Source organism: Solanum verrucosum, unplaced genomic scaffold (genome assembly GCF_900185275.1).
Source record: "Solanum verrucosum unplaced genomic scaffold, falcon-dt-bn FXZP01000278.1, whole genome shotgun sequence".
Taxonomy (NCBI): domain Eukaryota; kingdom Viridiplantae; phylum Streptophyta; class Magnoliopsida; order Solanales; family Solanaceae; genus Solanum; species Solanum verrucosum.
Genome location: NW_026020332.1, coordinates 6859418 through 6881801, shown reverse-complemented (window position 1 = coordinate 6881801; position 22384 = coordinate 6859418). Strand labels below are relative to the sequence as shown.

The following is a 22384-nucleotide window of genomic DNA, read 5'->3' as shown; positions in this document are numbered from 1 at the left end:
GGACTCTCTCTCTCGAAAGGGATATGCAAATCAATGTGTCAAAGTTTTATTAATTTTAAATTCAAAAAAAAACTTTCACCATAGACTTGAATACAAATTTGGACACCAACACTTAGGGTGTCACATAGGTCCCCAAAGTTGAATTTTTAAATAAAAGAACATAACTTGATTTGCTTCTCTTTTTTTTTTTTTTTTTTTTTTTTTTGCAAACCTCCAACTTGGAAACAATTGGTAATTTAATAATCACACCAAATTTTCTTTCCTTTGCTTGATTTTGTAAGAATCATTCTTGAAATTTTAGGACTTATTGTTTTCCTTTGGAGTGGTAGCAACTTCCATATAGATGAGTAAAAATTGATATGATTTCCTTCTTTCAATTTTACCAAAGTTTTCCTTGTACAAGAAATGAAAATTGTTCAAAGGAACTTCTATATAAAATTCTCCCAAGTACAAAGGATTGATCAGAGAATCATTGAAAAAAATAAATTCTCCTAACCAAATCAATGTGGAACTCTAAATTTGGTGTCTTCTTTTCTAAATTTCGTGCAGTCCCACCAAAATCTTGTTTTCTTAATGTAGAAATGTCCAAATGACGAGCGGCTTGGTTTGGATGAAACGAAATTTATAGAACTGCGACCTAACCAAAAATCAGCGTTAAACACTTTTGGGATTAACAGGAATCAATCTTTGAAGTTGGTCTTCAACTCTGACAATTCTTCTATTAATTATGTGTAATCTCGCCAAAATGTCCTTTTCTTAGTGTAGGAGCATTCAAACGATGAGAGACTTGATTCTGGAGAAACTAGACTTCTAGTACTATGACATATCCAAAAATTAATGTTAAAAACCTTCCAGATTGACGGGAATCAAATTCTGAAGTCGGATCCCAAATCTGGCAGTTCTTCTCACAGCTATGCGCAATCTTGCCAAAACATCATTTTCTTGGTGTAGGGGAATTCAAACGATGAGCCGCTTGATTCTGGATAAACTAGACTTTGAGTACTACGACATATCCAAAAATCAACATTAGAAACCTTCCGGATCGACGGGAATCAAATTTTGAAGTTGGACCCCAAATCTGGCAATTCTTCTCACGGCTATGGACAGTCCCGCCAAAACATCCTTTTCTTTGTGTAGAAGCTTTCAAATGATGAGCGGGTTGACTCTTAAGAAAATAGACTCATATTACTGTGGCATATCCAAAAACCCATCTCAAACTCTTCTTGAATTGACAGAAAATTATTATTATTATTTTATTTTTTTTGAAGTTGGTCTTCAAATTTTACCTTTTTCCTCACGGATTTTGTGTCTTTTGGATTTTTCTTGTTTCTCTTTATTGAAGGTAAGGGTTGTGGTTGATCTTTATTTATGTATTGAAATGTTTCTTAAGAACAGGAGATTGATGTTCAGGATCCAATTTGGCCTTAATTCAAAGCTTCGTGTTATTGGCCCTGCTATGTCGAACAAGATTGTTGTATTGCTGCTCATGTTTGCCATGCCATATTGAAGGGTCATGAACTTACTACATGTGTTATCAGAAGTACATCAACCAAAAAAAATTGTAAACTTCGTGCAGTTGGCACCGATGGCTCCAATTTTTTTTTCGTTTCAGGTTTCCGAAAGAGCCTAAATCACTTAGAAGTTGCACAAGTTGTTCATATGATTGGCGTGGAACCACTCATCTCATCCTAGCAATGTTGGCAGAAAACTCACTCGACACATTCACCTTCCTTGCAGCCTTGGTAAAGAAAACTTCCCACCTTCATTTTCATCCCTTTTTTGCGGCTCCACGAGAGAAACATTTGGACTACTTTCATTTCATTTCCGACGAGAAAGCACCTGACGTGAGGATGGCGAAAGAAACACTTGGTGTAGGTCTCCAAACATCAACGAACTAGATTGTGGATAATCTCATTGTTCAAGCTGTAGTGTGGATTGACATCTTCCTCTCAATGTGGAGAAGATCTTGGACCAATCTTCTGACTTCTTGAGAGGCACATGGAGCTCGAATTTCTTTCACTTTGTGATTTCAACTTTGCACATCTTTGAAAATATATTTATTTTCGAATGTGGGAGCCATGAAATTGCAATACACTTGATCCAAGAGATATAGAACTCAACGTCTTACAGTATGTCGAAGTTTCATATCAAAATTTCTTCCACATTGTGGGTTAAATTCTGAAGTTGCTTTTGAATTTTGATATCTCTTTCACAGCTTTGCACGATTATGGTAGAAAATTCATAACTTGGAGCAGGAGTATTGAAATCATGATTTTCTTCTTCCGTTGGAAAGACGACTCAAATAACTACACAATGTATAAAAATCACGGCCAAAGACTTTGTGGATTGGCACAGATATCGCTTCAAAGTCAGCTTACGATTCTGCCTCTCTCAACTCTTCAGCTTTGAGCGACTTTGGGAGAAAATCAATAACTCGGCGTAGGAGCATCGAAATGATGCAATTATTGTTTCATTGGAAGCATAACTCATAGACTTACAACATATGTAAAAATCATGGCCAAAAAGCTTCCAGATTAGTACAGATATATTTTCAAAGTTAGCTCCAATTCTGCTTCGCTCAACTCTTCAGCTTTGAACAACTTTGGGAGAAAATCAATAACTCGGCGTAGGAGCATCGAAATGATGCGATTCTTGTTTCATTGGAAGCATAACTCATAGACGTACAACATATGTAAAAATCATGGTCAAAATTCTTCCAGATTAGTACAGATATATTTTCAAAGTTAGCTCCAATTCTGCCTCGCTCAACTCTTCAGCTTTGAGCAACTTTGGGAGAAAATTAATAACTCGGCGTAGGAGCATCGAAATGATGTGATTCTTGTTCTGTTGGAAGCATAACTCATAGATGTACAACATATGTAAAAAGTACAGCCAAAAGATTTCCAAGATTAGCACAGATATATTTTCAAAGTTAGCTAGAATTCTGTCTCGCTCAACTCTTCAGCTTTGACCAACTTTGGGAGAAAATCAATAACTCGGCGTAGGAGCCTCGAAATGATGCGATTCTCATTCCGTTGGAAGTATAACTCATGAACGTACAACAATTGTAAAAAACACAGCCAAAAGATTTCCAGATTAGCACATATATATTTTCAAAGTCGGCTCAAATTCTGCCTCGCTAAACTCTTCAGCTTTGAACAACTTTGGGAGAAAATCAATAACTCGGTGTAGGAGCCTCAAAATGATGCGATTCTTTTTCCGTTGGAAGCAAACTTATAGAAATATAACATGTCTTAAAATCATGGTCAAAAGATCTCCAGATTTATAGATATATATTTTCAAAGTTAGCTTGAATTCTGAAACTATGTGATTCTTATTTCATTGTGAGGAGCGCATCTTCGGTGTGAAATCCAAAATTCATTGTAAGAGTGGCAAAACTATGAGCTTCTTATTTCATTGTGACGAGCGCATCAAACAAAACACTATTTATAGAAGTTACAACAAAATTCATTCCAAAATGATGACAATAAATTTTTCAAGTTGACTATACGCCCAGAATGCCATTTCCTCAACTTTGTGCGCTCTTGACAACAATAAAAAATTGTCTCTTGAACTTGGAGTGTTCACATCATGATCTTTGCGGCTATACCATTTCAACAGAGAGCTTTGATCTGAAGCGTATTCCGATTTGATGTTGTAGGTAAAGATGCCCTAATTTTGAGAAACATACTGAAGCATCAGTGAATTACACAAACTTATCTCCACTGTAAGCAAAAAACTCAAGTAGAATCGCAAGTCGCTTGATCCAATGCCAATGAGTTCAACAGTCTGTCGCTTATCAATAATTCAAATCAAAATTCCTTTGAATTGATCAGATTAATACCCAAAGTTGACTTGATATGCAACTTTGAACGATCATAGTATAAGATCAGTAACTTGATGTAGGGGTCTCAATATTACGAGCTTCTTCTTTTGTTGCAGAGAGGGATTCAAGAACTTCAATGTGTGTAACAATGATGATCAAGATCTTTTTGAATTTCCACTAATATGCCTTTGAATTGCTCAGATCAATTCTAAAATATGATGATTATTTTATTTTTATTTTTTTCAGCTTTAAGTAGCCGTGCTAGAAAATTCATAATTTAGCGAAGAAATGTTTGAATCACGAGCCGATTTTCACGTTGTGAAGTAGGCTCAAAAAATCTTCTCCTTTGCTCCTTTGTGACGCATTTGAACTCATGTGTTAACTACATAGAATTTAAAGAGCCAGTGTGATGATCATGCAAGGCCACCAAACCTTTTTTTTACTCATTTGACTGAGCTTAGAGTGATTACTCCAAGCGCCTACGTACCTCGGTGAAGACGATCAAGTCATATCGTAGTTCAAGATGATGAGTTTTTTTTTTGGGCCGTACACAATTTATACTCTTGCGTGACAGGAGTAACATGCAGTTTATGCTAATACCTTAAGGAGAGTAGCCAATCTTCATGGGAAGTATTGCTTCAGAAACTTGCCGTTAATTGGACCAACTCTTACATCGTCTTGGTATACAATTTTATAAGCGCCACTTGAATATGCTTCCTTCACAACATACAGCCAGTCCCATTTTGATGTAAACTTGTCACCGATGCATTTGTTGAGGATTATGGGTCTTCGGACTGCTAAGACCAAGTCTCCCACTTGAAATGATCGAGATCGCAGCTTCTTGTTGAATGCTCTTGCAAGTCGAGCTTGATAACACTCCAACATTTGTTGTGCTTCCAATCTCTTTTCATCCAATGCCTCTAACTCTGCTAGACGAAGTTGAGCGTTACTTTTAGTTGTAAGTCCCTCTTGGATTGCTATTCGCAATGATGGAATTTGCTTCTCCAACGGAATGACTGCTTCTACGCCATACACCAATGAAAATGGAATCGCTTGCATAGCTGTTTTAAAGGTTGTACGATATGCCCACAAAGCTTCACCAATTCTCTCATGCCAGTCCCTTTTATTCTTTGCAACTACTTTCTTCAACAGGTTACCAAGTGTCTTGTTAAAAGTTTCAGCAAGACCATTGGCAGGTGCATTGTACATTGAAGACTTATGTTACTTAAAACTGAACTTCTTGCACAAACTACTCTTGAGTTATTGTTGAAGGGTGTTCCATTATTAGTAACTATACACCTTGGTATTCCATATCTAAAAATTATGTTTGATTTGATAAAATCAACAACATTTTCCTTCTTCACCTCTTTTAATGGCACAACTTCAGCCCATCTAGAGAAATAGTCAGTGGCAGCCAAGATATACATTTGTCCTTTTGACGACTTTGGAAGAGGTCCAACAACATCAAGTCCCCATGCATTGAAAGACCATGAGGCTACAGTTGGATACAGAGCCTCTGGAGATTGATGGATGTAGTTAGCATGGAATTGACATGCTTGACACTTTTTGGCATGCTCTAAACAGTCCATCACCATTGTTGGCCAATAATAGCCCATGCTTTTGATACGGAAATGAAGTTTAGACCCTGATTGGTGTGTTCCACATGTGCCAGAATGTGCCTCCTCCATTGTTTGTTGAGCTTTTTCTTTGTCAAGACACCGCAAGAATAGTCCCCTCATAAGAACGACGAAACAATATCCCATCATGAAAGATGAATCGTGGTGCCCTTCTCTTAATGTCTGCTCTTACTAGTGGATCCTCAGAAAGCCTTCCATGTTCAAGATACTCAATCAGTGGTTTTCTCCAATCTTCGTCTTCAACTACTCGAACATATAAATGGTGGCTTTCATTGATTTGAAGATCAAGACAACCAGGGATAACCCATCGATGAGATACACGCACCTTTGTTGTCTCATTTTCTTCGAGTGCCATTGTTGTGGCCAAGTTAGCCAAAGCATCCGTCATGCAATTTTCTTCTCTTGGGACGTGATTTAAGAACACTTGATCAAACCTTTAAAGTAAGAAAGTAGCATATTGGTGATATGACAAAAGATCTTCATTCTTTACCTCGTAACTCCCCAAGAGTTGATTGATGATCAATTGAGAGTCACCATAGATATCCAATTGATGAATCTTCATATTTAATGTCATTTCAAGTCCCACAATCAAAGCTTGGTACTCTACAACATTGTTGGAACATGCTTCACCTAGAATAAATGAAAATGGTAAGATTAGTCTTTCAAGGGATATCAACACGACTTCTGCCCCTGTACCATCTAGATGTGCATATCCATCAAAGAACATCGTTCATGCCGGCAGTTCTTCAGTAAAAATGCATCTTCATTAGGAGTTTCTATTTTCCCAGAAGAGGGTGATCATTAAGGAAATTAGAAAGTGTTTGCCCCTTCACAACTTTTTGAGCTGTGTATATATGATCTCATATTGATTAAACAATATAGACCATCTTGCTAAACGCTTTGAGAGAAATGGTCGAGTCATCACGAACTTCACAGGATCAGCTCAAGAAATTAGCTTGATAGTGTATGCTTCAAAATAATGCCTCAATTTTTTTATTGCATAAAGCAATGCTAAGCACATCTTCTCAATGGGCATATAATTCAACTCAACTCCTATCAAGGTCCGAGTCAGATAGTACAGTGCTTGCTCCTTCTTCGATTCATTTTCTTGGGCAAGAAGTTCCCCAAGTGATCGCTTTTGCGATGCAATATATAGTATCAATGGCTTTCCAGGAGTTGGTTCCCCTAATACAAGTGAATTCAACAAGTATCTTTATTTGATGCTTTCAAAAGCATTTCGACATAATTAGTCCCAGTGGAAAGGAGCATCTGTCTTCATCAAATGGTTGAAGGGTTAACATCGTCCAGCCAAGTTAGAAATGAATCTCTGAATGAATGCCAAATTTCCTTTGCGGAGGTCTCTCAAGTTCTTTGGCTTATGCATTTTTTGAATGACATCAATCTTTGCGGGATCAACTTCAATTCCACGGTGACGCACAATGAAGCCAAGAAACTTTCCTGAGGTAACCCCAAATGCGCATTTGAGTGGATTCATCTTCAAGTCAAATTTCCTTAACCTTTCAAAAACAATTCGAAGGTATTTGAGATAGTGTTACCTTTGCTTCGTCTTTACCACTAAGTCATCGACGTAACATTCCACCCTCTTATGAAGCATGTCATCAAATATGTTTTGCATTGAACGTTGATAGGTGGCACCAACATTCTTTAGACCAAAGGGCATCACTTTGTAACAATAAATTCCTTTTGGAGTTCGGAAGACAGTGTATTATTCATCTTTTGGAGAAATTCTGATTTGATTGTCCAGAAGATCCATCCATAAATGACATAACTTCATGCCCAGTTGTAGCATCAACCATGAGTTCAATGATTGGCAGAGGGAAGTCATCTTTTGGACATGCCTTGTTCAAATCTCGAAAATCAATGCATACACGTATTTGACCATTCTTCTTATTAATAGGTACAATATTTGAGATCCACAATGGGTACTTCACTTCTCGGATAAATCCACCTTCGATGAGCTTATTGACCTTTTCTTCAATTTGTGTTACCAACTCAGGACGAAACACTCGTTATGACTGCTTTATAGGACGTGTTCCCTTTTGTATCCCCAAATGATAAATAACTATCCTGAGACTAAGGCCCGACATTTCTCTGTACGACCAAGCAAACATGTCTTTGAACTCAACCAGTAACTTGAAGTATTTCATCTCTTCTTCTGGTGCAAGAAGTTCTCTAATGACGATTGGACGTGGATCTTCCAGAGTGCCTAAATTTAGTTCCTTGAGGTCGTCTATGGTTAATTATATGTCATCCTCCTGTTGAAGGGGAGCCTCTTGGACATCATCATATGTATCATCAATGTATGAACCTTCTTCCACTGTTATGTGATAGGATAATTGTGTCAAGTTTGAATCTTCCATCTGACTTCCCACTGTGATGACTTCATCTTCATCCTTCTTAGTTTCTCCATGAAACTGGTTGGTGACAATAATTGTGCTTCTTTTCACCTTCAAAGAACCATCAGTGGTGATTATGGCTGGCAACGGAACCGGGAGGTACCGGTATCGGTTTCGGTCCTTTATCGGTTTCGTCTCGATTTCGAATAGTATCGGTTCCCTCCGGTATTGTGCAGGTCCGGAAGGGGTAACGAGACGGAAATCGGGATTTACCGGTCCGGTTCGGAACATTTTTTATTATTATTTTTTTTTTTAATCTGAAATTTCAAAATTTATAGCCGTTGAGAGCCATTGGGCAACGGGTTTTGGGCCCTACCAACGGCTGTTTCACCCCCATAACTCCCATTTACACCTCTCTACCCCCAAACTTTTTTTAATACCCCAACCTTCTTAAAACTACATTTTCATCCTTTTTTTTAAACTATAAATACCCCTAATCTTTCATTCTTTTCACTCACAAAAATATCTTCTAATCTCTCTACTCTCTACTATCTAAATTCTCTTATTCTCGTTAAAATTATGAATTTGGTCTTTGGAAATTGGAGCTTCAAAATTCAACTTTCAATTTTCGGCTTCCGCCTTCCGGTCATATACATCTACTTTTTTAAGTAGACGTTTGGTACATTCGTTCCAACTCACTTTTCATTTAGTTATTTATTTGTTTGCATTTAATTATTTATTTTGTGAGTAATTAATCTCTAGTCTCTACTTATTTAGTTGTTTATTTGTTTAAAACTTTGCTAATCATTTTCGTATTATATATAATTTACTTACTTTTTATATTTGAATATGGATTTCGGAAAAAAACATTATTGAAAAGGGTAAAACAACCATAGTTAATTTGTTCACTAATTTATCTAGCTCAAAATCCAAGAAAAATAAAAAAACCGGTAGTACTTCTCAATCTAAAACTAAAAAAACTTCTCAATTAAGAATAAATACGGATGATTATACACATGTTGATGAAACTGTTTTTAATATTGATAGTAATAGTGGATTAGATCTTTATCATGAACACTTACAAAGAAGATTTGGTAATTTTGAAGAGGAATTACCTGAAGATGATGAACATGATGATGTTAATGTTTATGTTGATAGTTTTGGTAATAATGTTGATGAATATGATGATGATGAAATTGAGCCACCGTCGGCTACTAGTCCCACTCCCAATCCCTCTTCCCCGGCTCCCGCTCCCTTTCATTTTCCTGCTCCAGTTCACCCCGTGCATCCTAGGACTAAGGTAGAACGCGCTAAAAAATTAGTTGTGTGGCAATTTATGACTCAGAATGAAGATAAAATACAAGCTATTTTTAATAAATGTAAACATAGAATGAATCATAAAACTGTAGGAAAACAGGGTGGGACGGGACATTTGAGTAATCATTTAATGTCATATTGTAAAAATGAATTTTTGCATGCTAAAGTTGTAGCCGAAGCAAAAAAAAATGGTACCACCCTTCCTGAAAATGTAGGAGTAGAGGGCTCTAATATGGTCCAAACACAATTAAATCCTTCTAATGTTTCTGGTTCTAGTATACAACGGTCATATAGTAGAGAAAAAGAACTTGAAGAATTAGCTAAAATAACTGTTGTTATGGGTTTGCCATTTAGTTTTGCTGAAAATCCCGATTTTATTCATTATATTCAAATTGTGTATAATCCACATTTTAAAGGTTTTACTAAAAATACAATTAAAAAGGCTATCTTTGATTATCAAGCTCAACATTTTCAATATCTTCGTTGTTTATTTTATTATAACAATTGTAAAATAGCTATTACTTCAGATATGGGCCGTAGTGTAAATGGTAATGATTATTTCACTATTACTGCGCATTGGATTGATGAAAATTGGATTTTGCAAAAAAGAATTTTAGGTTATAAATGTTGTGAAATACATAAAATCGGTAGTTATATAGCTCAAACAATTATAGATGTTTTGCAAAACTATGGAATTTGTGATAAAATAAGTAGTGTCACATTAGATAATGCTTCTAATAATAGAACTGTTGTTGAAATACTAAAACCGTTTCTTTGCCCTATTTATATTGATGGTTTTCATATTAGGTGTGTTGCACACATATATAATTTGATTGTTAGAGATGGTATAGCAATGTATGATGATGGTTGCACAAAAGTTGAAACTGCATGTAATTTTATTTTTAAATGTCAAGTTAAGTCTAGACGTAGAGATTTTGAAAATCGTTGTCGTGAATTTAATCTTCCACCTAGAAAAATTCCAAAATCAGTGTGTACTAGATGGAATTCTTTATTTGAAATGCTTGAAGTTGCTTATGAATATAGGAAACCTTTACAAATGGTTTGGAATGCTTATAATTAAAATATGACATATAGACTTGATGATAATGATTGGAATGATATAAAAGAACTTATAGAATTCTTAAAAGTTTTTTATTCAACTACAAAAAAAATATCTGCACTTTATTATCCAACTATTTGCTCTGTTTTACCTAATATTTGTGTTATTTCTAGTAAATTTTACAAATTCAAAAATAAACCAAGATTTGAATAATCTGTTAAGAAAATGATAGAAAAATTAAAAAAATATTTTATTCCTATTCCTCAAATTTATTTAACTGCTTGTTTGTTAAACCCATATTACAAAGATGAAGGTGCATCACAAATGGTTGATAAAATATATTTTAATTTGGGTATTGATAGTGAAGATGATGAAACACCTAGTTGTCAAGATATTAAAGATAGTATAAAAATTGAATCTAGAAAATTGTACGACTTGCATAATTCTAATATAAGGAATGCAGTACATAACGAAGAGCCTCAAAGTTCTAGGAGTAGATATAATAATGAAGATGATATTGATGATATCATAGGTTGTATTATTGAGCTTTCTCATAATGATAGAAATGATTTTGATGCATATATTAATCAAAATACAGAACATACTACTATTGATATTCTAGAATGATGGAGCAATCGCGGCCAAGGATTTCCAAAACTACAACCGGTTGCTCGAGATGTGTTAGTTATTCAAGCATCTTCAGTAGCTTCGAAAGACGCTTTTAGTGCAACAAGATTTCAAATTGGAGAGCATAGATATTCATTAGCAGCAGATAGCTTGGAGATATCCGTACTATTTAGAGATTGGATTAATGGCGAGAGAAGGAGTTATGGTCGTCCACCTTTACCGACCAAATTTGAAAATGACGTTGATGAAATAATGCAAGATTTTAGTGATGACGGCATTGATGCAATGAAAGAATTAGCTAATCAACCAACTCCAGAGCATGTTACTAGAGAAATGTTAAATGATTTAAAAAAAGATTTCCTTGGTAGCATGAACTATTAAATTTAAATGTCTATTAGTATGAGCATAATAATTCGAGGTCTAATTCAAACAGGACCCTTCCTAGAAGGTAGCTGTGTAGATTAGATTTTTTAATACTCTACTAATATTTTGTAACTCAACTTGTACTATTTAATTAATATTAATAAAAGTATAGGCTATTCGCCTTAATTTTTTTTATTATTGTCTTCAAAAGTTCAAATTTAACTTTTAAAGTGTAAAAACTTTTATAGTTTTAAAGTTTTAAATTTTCAAACTTTTAAAGTGTGAAATTTAAACTTTTATAGTTTTAAAGTTTGAATTTAAATTTTCAAACTTTTAAAATTTAAAGTGTGAAATTTAAACTTTTATAGTTTTATAGTCTTAAAGCTTGAATTTAAATTTTCAAACTTTTAAAATTTAAAGTGTGAAATTTAAACTTTTATAGTTTTAAAGTTTGAATTTAAATTTTCAAACTTTTAAAATTTAAAGTGTGACATTTAAACTTTTATAGTTTTATAGTTTTAAAGTTTGAAATTTAAATTTAAATTTTCAAACTTTTAAAGTGTGAAATTTAAACTTTTTATAGTTTTAAAGTTTGAACTTTGAATTTAAATTTTCAAACTTTTAAAGAGTGAAATTTAAACTTTTATAGTTTTAAAGTTTGAATTTAAATTTTCAAACTTTTATAGTTTTATAGTTTTAAAGTTTGAATTTAAATTTTCAAAGTTTTAAATTGTGAAATTTAAACTGTTATACTTTTAAAAGTTTGAAAGTTTGTATTTAAAACTTTAAAAGTATAAATTTTTAAGTGTAATGTTCCTAATTTTTTAATTTTAATAAAAAAATTATAATTTATAACAGTTGGACCCGGTTTCCGGTCCGGTCCGGTCCGGTACCGGTACCGATCCGTTACCGGTCCAGGACGGGTACACGGATTTTTTTTTGGAATTACCGGTTTCGGTCCGTCCCGGTTCTGGCCCGTGGTGCCCGGTTCCATTCCTATTCCGGTCCGTCCCTGTTCGATAGTCCCGTTTCCGGTCCCGTTGCCAACCATATTGGTGATTGACAATACAACCTTTCTCTTCATACGTGATGGGAAAACACTATGAATCTCTTTGTCGTCAGTTACATCCCAAGAATCTTGATTTTCATGCTCCAGCAACCTCATTTCGGATAATGACTTTCGTTTGGTTCCCAAGCGATGAAATACATAAGTCTTTGAGGTGGCGGCATATTCGTCCACTTGTTAGAGGATCCTCTTTCTTATTTGCGGCCCAATCTTTCAAATTCAGAGACACGGGGTGCCAATCTTCCAATGCGTTCAAACACCGAAGTCCGTTGTGGTGTTTTACCCTCCTTAGATTCCTTTGTCTTTTGTATAGAGGTGTAGTGGGATGAAGTTATTTCTTTCCCCTTCTTAGATGAAATTTGAAGAGGCTCCGGCAAGCCGATTCCTAACCCAAACTTAGGAGTGGCGACATAATATCCTTGTTTTCTTAACCGCATTTGAGACTTTGTAAGCCCATGTATCTTTTCACCGGTGACTTCCTCCGTGAATTCTCCTAACTTTGCTGGATTTGAGAAGTTGTAGCCTGATTTTTCAAATAATGTGAAGACCTTTTGATTAAAGTTCCCTTTTATCTAACCAACTTGGGTATTTCCTTTGAAAGGTTCCAAAGTGAAAGACGGGACTTGTGCAACTGGGACAGTCATTTTCTCCTTCAAACATGGAATGTTGTGTGACTCAATTCTTTCCTCGGTGGGTGAACTTGTTGAGTACATTTCTCTAGCAGTGGTTGTCCCTTTTTTCGACGTTCACGTGAAATATAGCGAAAAATTGGTTGCTCATCATCAATATTTGTCTGCATGTATCCTTTAGATGGTGAAAGCTTAATGGAAACCTCTTTCGTTCTCTTCTTAGACATCTTGATAGTAGCCCATTGAACTTTACTATCTTCGAGATCAATCGAGTCGGCTTCTGCATGTTTCTCCATATATGACTACTTCACCATCTTTCATATACTTCATGCATTGATGCAAAGTAGATGGCACCATTTCATTTTCATGAACCCAAGGACATCCGAGCAACAAGTTGTATGATGTTTTGACATCTATGACATGAATCAAAATGTTTGATTTCACGTCGCCAATGTAAAATCCTAGGATCATTAGGTTACTTTTGGACAATTCATCAGTAAAGATCCTAAGTTTTTTCAGAACAACTTTTGGCAAGATATTGACTGTCGAACCACCATCGATTAGTATGCGATTGAGATGTTGTTCTCGAATAAACCTTTCAACAAACAAGGGCCTATTATGTAGCTTAGACCCTAACAACAAGTCATTATCTGTGAATGCAATTGTAGCACAACATAGGGCAATTTTTTTATCTGTTTGATGTTCTTGTGTTATTGTTGGATTATGCTCACCTTTGCTTCCCTTATTTCGTCTGTGCTGGAAATAACATGTGTTGCACCAATTTGACTACCGCAAAAGAATTTTTCAGGAAAGAATTTATCCAATGTAATGGGCCTTCGAACCTTCTGCGATAAAGAACCATTGATCTTTTGGCTAGTACAAGGCTCGACGTTTTTTGATGGGTGTAGTTGATTCACATTACTCCTTATTGCTCTTGTCTTAAGAAGTGGTATCCTAGGGAGTGCTTGATATCTTCACTTCTTATGAGTAACCAAAGTCTAACCATCAGCTTCATTTTCTTTGTGGTTGTCTATCTCTAGTGAACCCTCAAGAGTTTTACTTGGAAAATCAACTTCCATAGGCGCTAAACTTCCGAATCGCAAGAAGGTGGTGTTTGGCATGGACGACGACCTTGAGCAATTCTTTTGATTTAGTGCTACACTAGCATGATTTGCCTCCGCTGTTTCATCTTGGTTAATGATAATGTTCCTTCACTTACTAACATCATGATTTTCTCCTTCAAGATAAAACATTTACTTGTCGGGTGGCCAAGGACGCGATGAAACTTGAAGTATCTAGCATCACCAACCTTATTGATTTCTCCGAGTCTCATTGATTCAGGAAGATCAATAACTTTCTTAGCTAGCAATTCATCAAGAATCATAGGTACATCTGAATCTGGAAATGGGTAGACATTTGCCTCTAACTCCTTCAAGGTTGGACGTCGCCTCTCTTCCCTTAGATATTGACTTGGGGTTTCCTAATCTTTTAGTTTCTTTTTTGTGGTGACCTTTACAGAAGTTGCTTTCATCGCCATAGATTCCTTAGTCTGGATCTTTGAGGTCGTACCTTTCTTGAACTCCTTCTTTTCCTTGGTTAGATCAGCGAAAGGAGATGCCTTCCCATGACTTGCGATGCTCAACTCCATATCATGCGCTTGTGTAGCAAGTTCCTCAAAAGTTCGCGGTTTGATTCCTTGTAGTATGTATAGAAGTCCCCAATGCATACCCTGAATGCACATTTCCACAACAAATGTTTCAGAAATACGATCTTTGCAATCCAGACTCAACTATCTCTAACGATTGATGTAATCCACCACAGGCTCATCCTTTCTTTGCTTAGTGCCGGTCAACTCTATCATGCTTACAGTTCGGCGAGAACAGTAGAAGCGATTGAGCAATTCGTTCTCAAGTTGCTCCCAACTATCAATGGACTCGTGTTTCAGGTTGATATACCAGTCGAATGCATTCCCTTTCAGTGAATGAACAAACTATTTTACCAAAAGGTCACCATGTGTTCCAGCATTGCTACAAGTTTCAACAAAGTGGGCGATATGCTACATTGGGTTCCCCTTGCCATCAAATTGTTGTAGCTTCGATGATTGATAGTTTGTTGGCATTGATAGACAATTAATCCGTCTGGTATATGGCTTGGAGTAGTACAAGGAACTTTGTGGTGTTTCGCCATATTGAGTCCTGATAGTGTTCGTTATTATGTCTTGCAACTATTGGACAGATAGTGCAGCAACTGAAGCAAATTGTTTCTCCTTTTGAAATTTTGACTTTGCTAGAGATTCCTCAAAGTCCTTGTTTCGTTGATCAAAACCAGATGGACAAGTGGGGACACGACTTGACTCTCCAGGTGTGAAGGCCTCCAACTTGTTCACAAGTTGAGCAATATGAAGATTTTTGTCATCAACGGATTTCTTCAAGGCCTCAATGGTTTTCTCCATCATCACAAACTTCTCGTCCATGTCAGTTGAGTTAGCCATCAAAGCATTGACATTCATTGAAGTTGGAGAATCCATTGAATCTTCAGATTCACCAAAGTTGGAGCCACTTTGAGAAAATTCTCCAAAGAACACAGACGCAAGATTACCCCTAGGTGTTGCACTTACGACCATCGTATGAGAGTTGTTGTTTTTCATCGCCTTCAAAGAAGTAAAGTATTCAGATCCATCTAGCCCACTGTTCTTGAACTTACTCCGAGTAATCGGGCCAGCATGACTGAGATCAGCATATACGACATCAATAGAGTCCTTGTATGAAAAATCACTACTCTTTCTGAAAGCCATTGCAGTAGTTGCCTTGTAGTTTCTAATTTGCAAGAGAAAGAGATGAAGAGCAGAATCTGTCCTACTGGGCGTGCCAAATTTGTTCGCAACAAATTTTTGTAAGCGCTGAAAATCAATTGCATGCAAAATAAATAAAAGAAAAATATGAATTTTATTGATGAATCGTTGTGAGTACAATTTTGTTGTTCTCTTGATTCTCTCTCCTAAGCTTCTCCTATATTCGAGGGCCTTCAGTAGCGTACTCCTCGAATTGTTGGATGATGTAGACCTCCTTGAGATGTTGTTGATCTCCGAGAACGTTGAAAAGTGCTTCGCTGTTTCAAGTTGATCTCCGGGAAGAACTCTGTTGATCACTCTTTCGAAGAGCTATGTAGTTGATGTTGTAGCTTCCTCCAATTGCAAAATACTTGTTGAAGAACTTTCTTGATGCCCTTAGAATGTCATGTCCATCCCCTATTTATAGTTGTAGGGGGTGGACAAGGTTGCATATGATTGGCCAAAGGATGTCATTTTGACACTTGGAATGTTGTGATTGGTTCTTGCACTTGATTGAGACTACCACCTCATTTGGACACATGGCGCCGCCTTATTGGCCTTGGATGCCTAGTCACTGTGACATGTGGCATGAATTTGGGCTTCAAGGTGAAATGGACCTTGGATTTGAATTTAATAAAATGGACTTATTTATTTGTAAAACCTAAACGAACATGGATTTAATTCAAATTTCGTATGAATTTAACCCAACATAATTTATGTGTCTACAGGAACATATTTGTAAATGGCTATTTTTACAATGACTTTTTCAAACCATACAAGCCAACAAGGTGTGGGACATAGGAAAAGCTGAAGGGGGAACCCATCGGTGGCCCCCTTAAGTTGGCACCAATTTTCACTTAGACACCTCAACTCAACTTTGTTCATTTTAGACACCTTATGTCATATCCCGCTATGTCATTTTGACACTTTTTGCTAACATGTCATAGAGAGTGTAATACACTCATTACCATGTGTGAAAGGCTTATTTAGTCGTTTTTGTTTTGTTTTTTTTCATCTTCTTCCTCATTTTTCAGCCATCATCTCCCAAAACTTAAAACTCCTTTTATGGAGAAATAAATTTGATAATGCTACAGAAAAAAAAAATGAATTTGAACCCATGGACTTAAAATATAATGATATAATAAAAATTAAAAGAAGAAATGTAAAAACCACTGCTATCGTAAAGAAGAAGAAAAATGGAAAGTCATGAATTCATGAATAATCGCAAATTAGATTTGAGCAGTGGTATGTGTGGGTTTGTTATTCTATTCGAAAAGATGATGTGGGTGGGGAAGGGGTTGGGGTTAGGGTGGGTAGAGGTGGAGAAGATGTTGGGTGGGTGGGGGAAGAGTGGAGAAAACGCAGGGGTCGGGGTGGGTGGGGTTTGGTTTTTTTTATGTTTAAAGTCTTTTGGGCAAAAATTCCACGTGTCATTCACTTATTGGTCACTTCTTTTTTGTACTAAAAATCATTATTTGAGAATTATTTTTTATATATATATGCCACGTGTCTTTATTTAATTCGTCATTTTGACATGTCATCGGCGAGTGTATTACAAACACTTTACATATTTGACTGATAATTAAAAAAGTGTCAAAATGTCACAATGGACCATGACATGAGGTGTCTAAAATGAACAAAGCTTAGTTAAGGTGTCTAAGTGAAAGTTGGTGCCAACTTTAAGGGGCTATCGATGAGTTTAGCCAAAGCTGAAAAATAGGATGGCCATTTTTTTACCTGGATGTATCTTGAAGATACACTCCTTTTTACATGGAGCATCTCGCGGAAGATATCCTTGTTACCATGCTGCACCTCAAACTCATGCCACTTGTTCCAGAAATCAGGGTCAGATCTAGGGTTTGTGAGTGCTTGTATAGTGCACAGGCATGATCAATCTCTCCTAGGCACTTCTCAAGTTCAGCGTACTTTAAGCACGTAACTTTCGCGTCCTTGTTTGGAAGCCCAGACTCAATTACCTGTTAATATATCTTGTGTGTTCTTGGAACACCAAATGTATCAGCATAGAGCAGAATGATAGTTGCAAACGCCACACCAAATGAAAATATAAGTCATCAAATTGTATTGATACCAACATATATATACAATTTCAAAAAGTAATAACTCGAGTTGTAGAAATATAATATTAGTTAGCAATAGAATTTACCTGCCGAAATATAAAATCCTCTTATCTATATAATTGCTTATATGTGAATCTTGTAGTAATGTTTGGGTCATGTTGCCTGAAATCTCCCAAAATATTGCCACTCTCACGTTGGATTCTCCAAAATGTATTATTTTTGAAGAACCCAACACGTGTCGATAATTTAAAAAGGTCTCGGTAATATAGATTTCAAGATATCTCAATTTCAGTCAATCAGTTACAACTTCAAGTTTTAGAAATAGCATATCCAAACACAATAGGATAAAACTACACAATTGTTGCGTCATAAACTCTGGAATTCTGCTGGGGTCAATAGCAAAGTCATTGTGTTCAAGAACCAATTTGAACCCCCGATTATTTCACTCCCTTCCACTCATATTGTTATATATAATAAATACTCGCATGAAATCATCATTTTGTTAACACTGCGCGCTTTAAGTCCTAGAGACTCAACAATCACAGTGGGGACATGCCCCCTATATAGCAAATTGACCTGTAGTTTAAACAAGTAATTAAGCAGAGAGTGCTCGTCTTTTTTCATCTTTCAAAGACAATTTGTCACTTGAATGACATTTAATCAACATGAATGTAGAAGAGATGCACAAAAGAGAACAAGCAATATTTTTAGTCACACTAACCACCATTTTAACTCATTTTCTCAGCCAACTTGGGATGGAAAAACCAACTTTAATGAACAATCAAGAACCACAATTCTCGTGTTGCAACGCAGATTCCACTAATCACATCAGTTCATCTGTGTTGCAACTTCAGAGTGCAAAAATTCAACATATTTACAACCATTAAGAATGATTACTACAAGTCAGTATTCGGGCAACAGCTGAAGGAGAAAGTTCATTCAATAACCAAACAAATATAGGAATACAAGAAATCCAACAAGCAAGAACATAAACTTCAGATTATTATCTGCCTGCCCTTGGGATGGGTGTGCAGCAGCATTGTGAACATTCGCGCCATGATATGCAGGAGGATACCCAAATGAGTAATTTGGTGCTGTACCAAATGCAGCTGGACCTTGGAATCCATTAAACTGAAAACTGAGCAATGAAGGGAATAATCCACCGAAACCAGCAGACATTGTGAAGTTACCAAAACTCGCAGTTGCTCCTGGAAACAATCCTCCCATAAGACCAAACCCGGGATTAGGAAAAGTATTTGATTCTGGTGGAGGCGCTGTTTCAGGTCTTTGCCCTGCTGGCCTTCTAGGAATTTCAACTCCAGGTACTGGTTTTGATCTGGGATCAGTTGAAGTCCTCCCTCTTCCATAAAGAGGAACAAGCTTCTCCTCTTGTATTAGAGCCTTACAAACAGGGCACTCATGGGATTGTGAATGAAGCCTTAGCCATCTATACAGACATGGCCAACAGTAGAGGTGACCACAGAGGGTCACAATAGGATCTTGTGCCAATTCAAAGCAGATGTTGCATTCAAAATCACCAGCATCATTACTGCCATTCCCTGAGGACGAAGAACTCTCAAATGTTGTGGCAGTTGAGTTCTGCATATTTCACTCAATGTCACAATTTGCACACTAAAATGCACTTCACCTGTCAATTGCGAACATATTAAAAACAAACTTTAGTCCAAAGGCACTACAAATGCGATAGCAAGATCCAGATAAACAGAATGAATGGCACATGAGCATTACAAAAACTGAACCAAAGTCATTTGCTCAAAATATTCAACTTTGCAAGCACATGTTTTTCAGTAAGCTAGACCCCTACATTGTTTCCATTCCATAAACAAACCCGGTCACTCAAGAAATCTGTTGGACCAACCCAGGCCTCCAGTGAGTTATAAACACATTTCGAAAAGGTCACGTCTTTGATGATTCCATCATATGTGATTGAGTTGCGATGACACCCCCATCATAGCAAAACTAGCTATATATCGCTTTACAAACATTTAACAAAAAAAAAAGAGAACTTCTTCTTTTGCTCGATTTTTGATTCATTGAAATATCATATTTCTTTATATTTTAATTAAAATGAAGTACTACAACTATAACACGCCTTTCCAAAAATAAAATAAAACACTATCTCGCTTTCAAACACTTTTTCTTTTCAATGACCTTGGTGTCCAGATCAGCTTTCACTCATCTCACACATCTCAACTCACCTCCCACCACCAACACGTACCAGTTAACTCTATATATCTATCCACCCAGATTAAAACGGATGAAAAGAATCACCTAGTGTTTCTATCTTTGTTGAAATGTGCATCTGAGACCTCATGGCTCTCATCTACTTCAGACCACAAGGCCACACCCTTGGGTGCCACTTTCAAAAACTCTATAGCCTAGGCAATTCATCCTTAGATTTTTCTAAATGAAAAAAAAAAAAAAACAACAATGAAAGGTAAATCATGGATGAACAAGGAACAAGAGGGAGATAGATCTCCACCACGATTTAATTTCATTCTTCTAAACATTGGAAATGAGGCGCACAACATAAGACCCAATCGATGAAACCTCCCCAAGCAAGGAAATCTAAAATTTTAATTTTTTAATTGTGATCCATTTTCCGTAATGTAAGGAAGAATTATCTATGATGATTTATCGAAAAACAAAATTATCTATAATCATAATTCAACCTGAAAACTGTGAAAATGTAAATGTTTCTATACTCACAATTTCCATAAAATCCGACCAGATCAATAAGATACATACCCAAAATTAAGAATTACACAAAATCACATATAATCGACGCCAATTAATTGAAGATTAAGGTAAAAAGGATTGATTAACAGTGAATAGTTACAAAACTTACAGATTTGGCGGAGGAAGAATGATAAATTGGCAAGGAATGATGATGACTTCAAACTGTAATCATTCTGCTGATTTCTGGTAATATATGTTAAAAATAATTGGCCCCATGGAAGATTCTAGGGCCTTCTACACACTTTGGAATTCAAAATCTTCGATTCAAAGGAGAAAATTTAGGATATTACTGTCATAGGAAGCTTCCAGGGGCTTTCGGATCTAACTTCAGCGTCTCCTTGTTTTTGGGCCTCATAATATTCTCAAGTCCACTTAAAACGCAACAAGTGTTGGGTCTACCATGCTTCCAAATTAACAAAATTGTACATCTTATTTCATGTTGATATATCACCTAGTTTATTATGTTAAGAAAATAATATTTATGGCAAAATTGTGTTTTAATTAAATGAAGAATTTTTAAAAATGACTATAATTTGGACTAAATTAGAGATTTATAATTTTAATTTGTTTAATTAGGATTCACAGCTACATGAAAGAAGGAGCAGAGAGGCGAGTGAGATGTAGGAAAGAGATGAGAGAGAGGCTAAAGAGAAGTTGAATACATGTTGTATTGCTGTATATGATTATATCACAAATATAATTAATTTGTTTCAATCAGTGATTTAAAAAACTCTGTTGGGACTCGCCCTGGGGCAGGGCTTTGGCAAAACGCTTCGAGACTCAAGTGTGGGGCTTAGTCTTGTAAGACTTAAGCACCCGACTATACGCCCTAAGCACGCCCAACTCCCAACGTTCGGGGCTCGTCTTACGTATCTTACACAAATTATGTGTTATAATATTTAGTTAACATTGTTGACCCTAATAATTCTTAAATAAATAAATGATACTTAATAATTTTTTAATCTATATAGAGATAACAAGAGTGAGAGTAACTCAAATAACAAGTTGTAGTATTGTATCTTTACTATTTCGTAACACTGTGAAGGTGATTATATATTACGTAAAATTTCTTTCAAAAATACGTAGCGAAATTTTACATTTCACTTATCATTGGTCTTCATGATTTTGTCATGTCTCAAAATTATCATATTTTATTTAGCTATCTGAAAGTAATTTTATTTTTATTCATGATAGAGTGATGTTTTTATTATAATACTAGTAAGTTTTATTAATTTTTTTTTTAGGGGGTAAATTGTATAGCATGATAAATTTTTTTTATAGAAATAATGATTTTTTTTATTATTAAAAAGTTAAAATATTAGATTATTTATATTTGTATAATCATGTTAGAACTTTTATTTTCTATGAGTTTCCTTAATCATGTTTGTTATTATTTCAAACTATTGATGTATTTTTATAATTTTGTGTTATTATATTATTATACTATGTTGTAAATTAAAAATTTAAAGATCCATAGGACTTACACCCCACATCTCGAGGCTTATGCCTCGCCCTATACTAAGTAAAACACCCCGCCTCATGCTCCTGCCTTTTAAAACATTAGTATCAATAGTAAGATGAATGAGATTGTGAGAGGAAGGAGAGAGGAGAGAAGAGAGAGGGGTTAAATACATGTTGAATACATTGTGTATTTCGTAACAAATTGTATTTATATTCATATATTGCCTTATATATTTGTATTTATGTTTTACCAGGTGTGTTTTGTATTTAATTTGTATTTGTTGTCTTGTGTGTTTGTATTTGTTGTCTTGTGTGTTTGTATTTATATTTATATTTGTATTATTTGTTGCCTTGAAAAAATTATCATTTGTAT

At 35.7% G+C, this 22384-nt stretch overlaps 2 protein-coding genes across 2 annotated transcripts in view; both read right to left on the bottom strand.

Moving 5' to 3' along the window:
- Positions 1-10865: 10865 nt before the first annotated feature.
- The window catches only part of LOC125836613 (protein FLX-like 2), a 167233-nt gene continuing 155714 nt past the window's right edge, over positions 10866-22384 (bottom strand). Inside the window, exon 6 of the mRNA XM_049515806.1 lies at positions 10866-10877. The gene's annotated coding sequence lies outside the window, so the exon portion shown is untranslated. The remainder of the gene's footprint in view (positions 10878-22384) is intronic.
- LOC125836621 (uncharacterized) lies at positions 18606-20861 on the bottom strand. Its single transcript, XM_049515814.1, has 2 exons — positions 20660-20861; positions 18606-19438 (listed from the first exon to the last, which is right to left on the bottom strand). Exon 2 carries the CDS (start codon positions 19393-19395, stop codon positions 18730-18732), a length of 666 nt encoding a protein of 221 aa, XP_049371771.1. The 5' UTR covers positions 19396-19438; positions 20660-20861; the 3' UTR covers positions 18606-18729.

Bases quoted from the DNA above. Each gene is read 5' to 3' on its own strand.
- LOC125836621 (XM_049515814.1), bottom strand. From the start codon at position 19,395: ATGCAGAACTCAACTGCCACAACATTTGAGAGTTCTTCGTCCTCAGGG.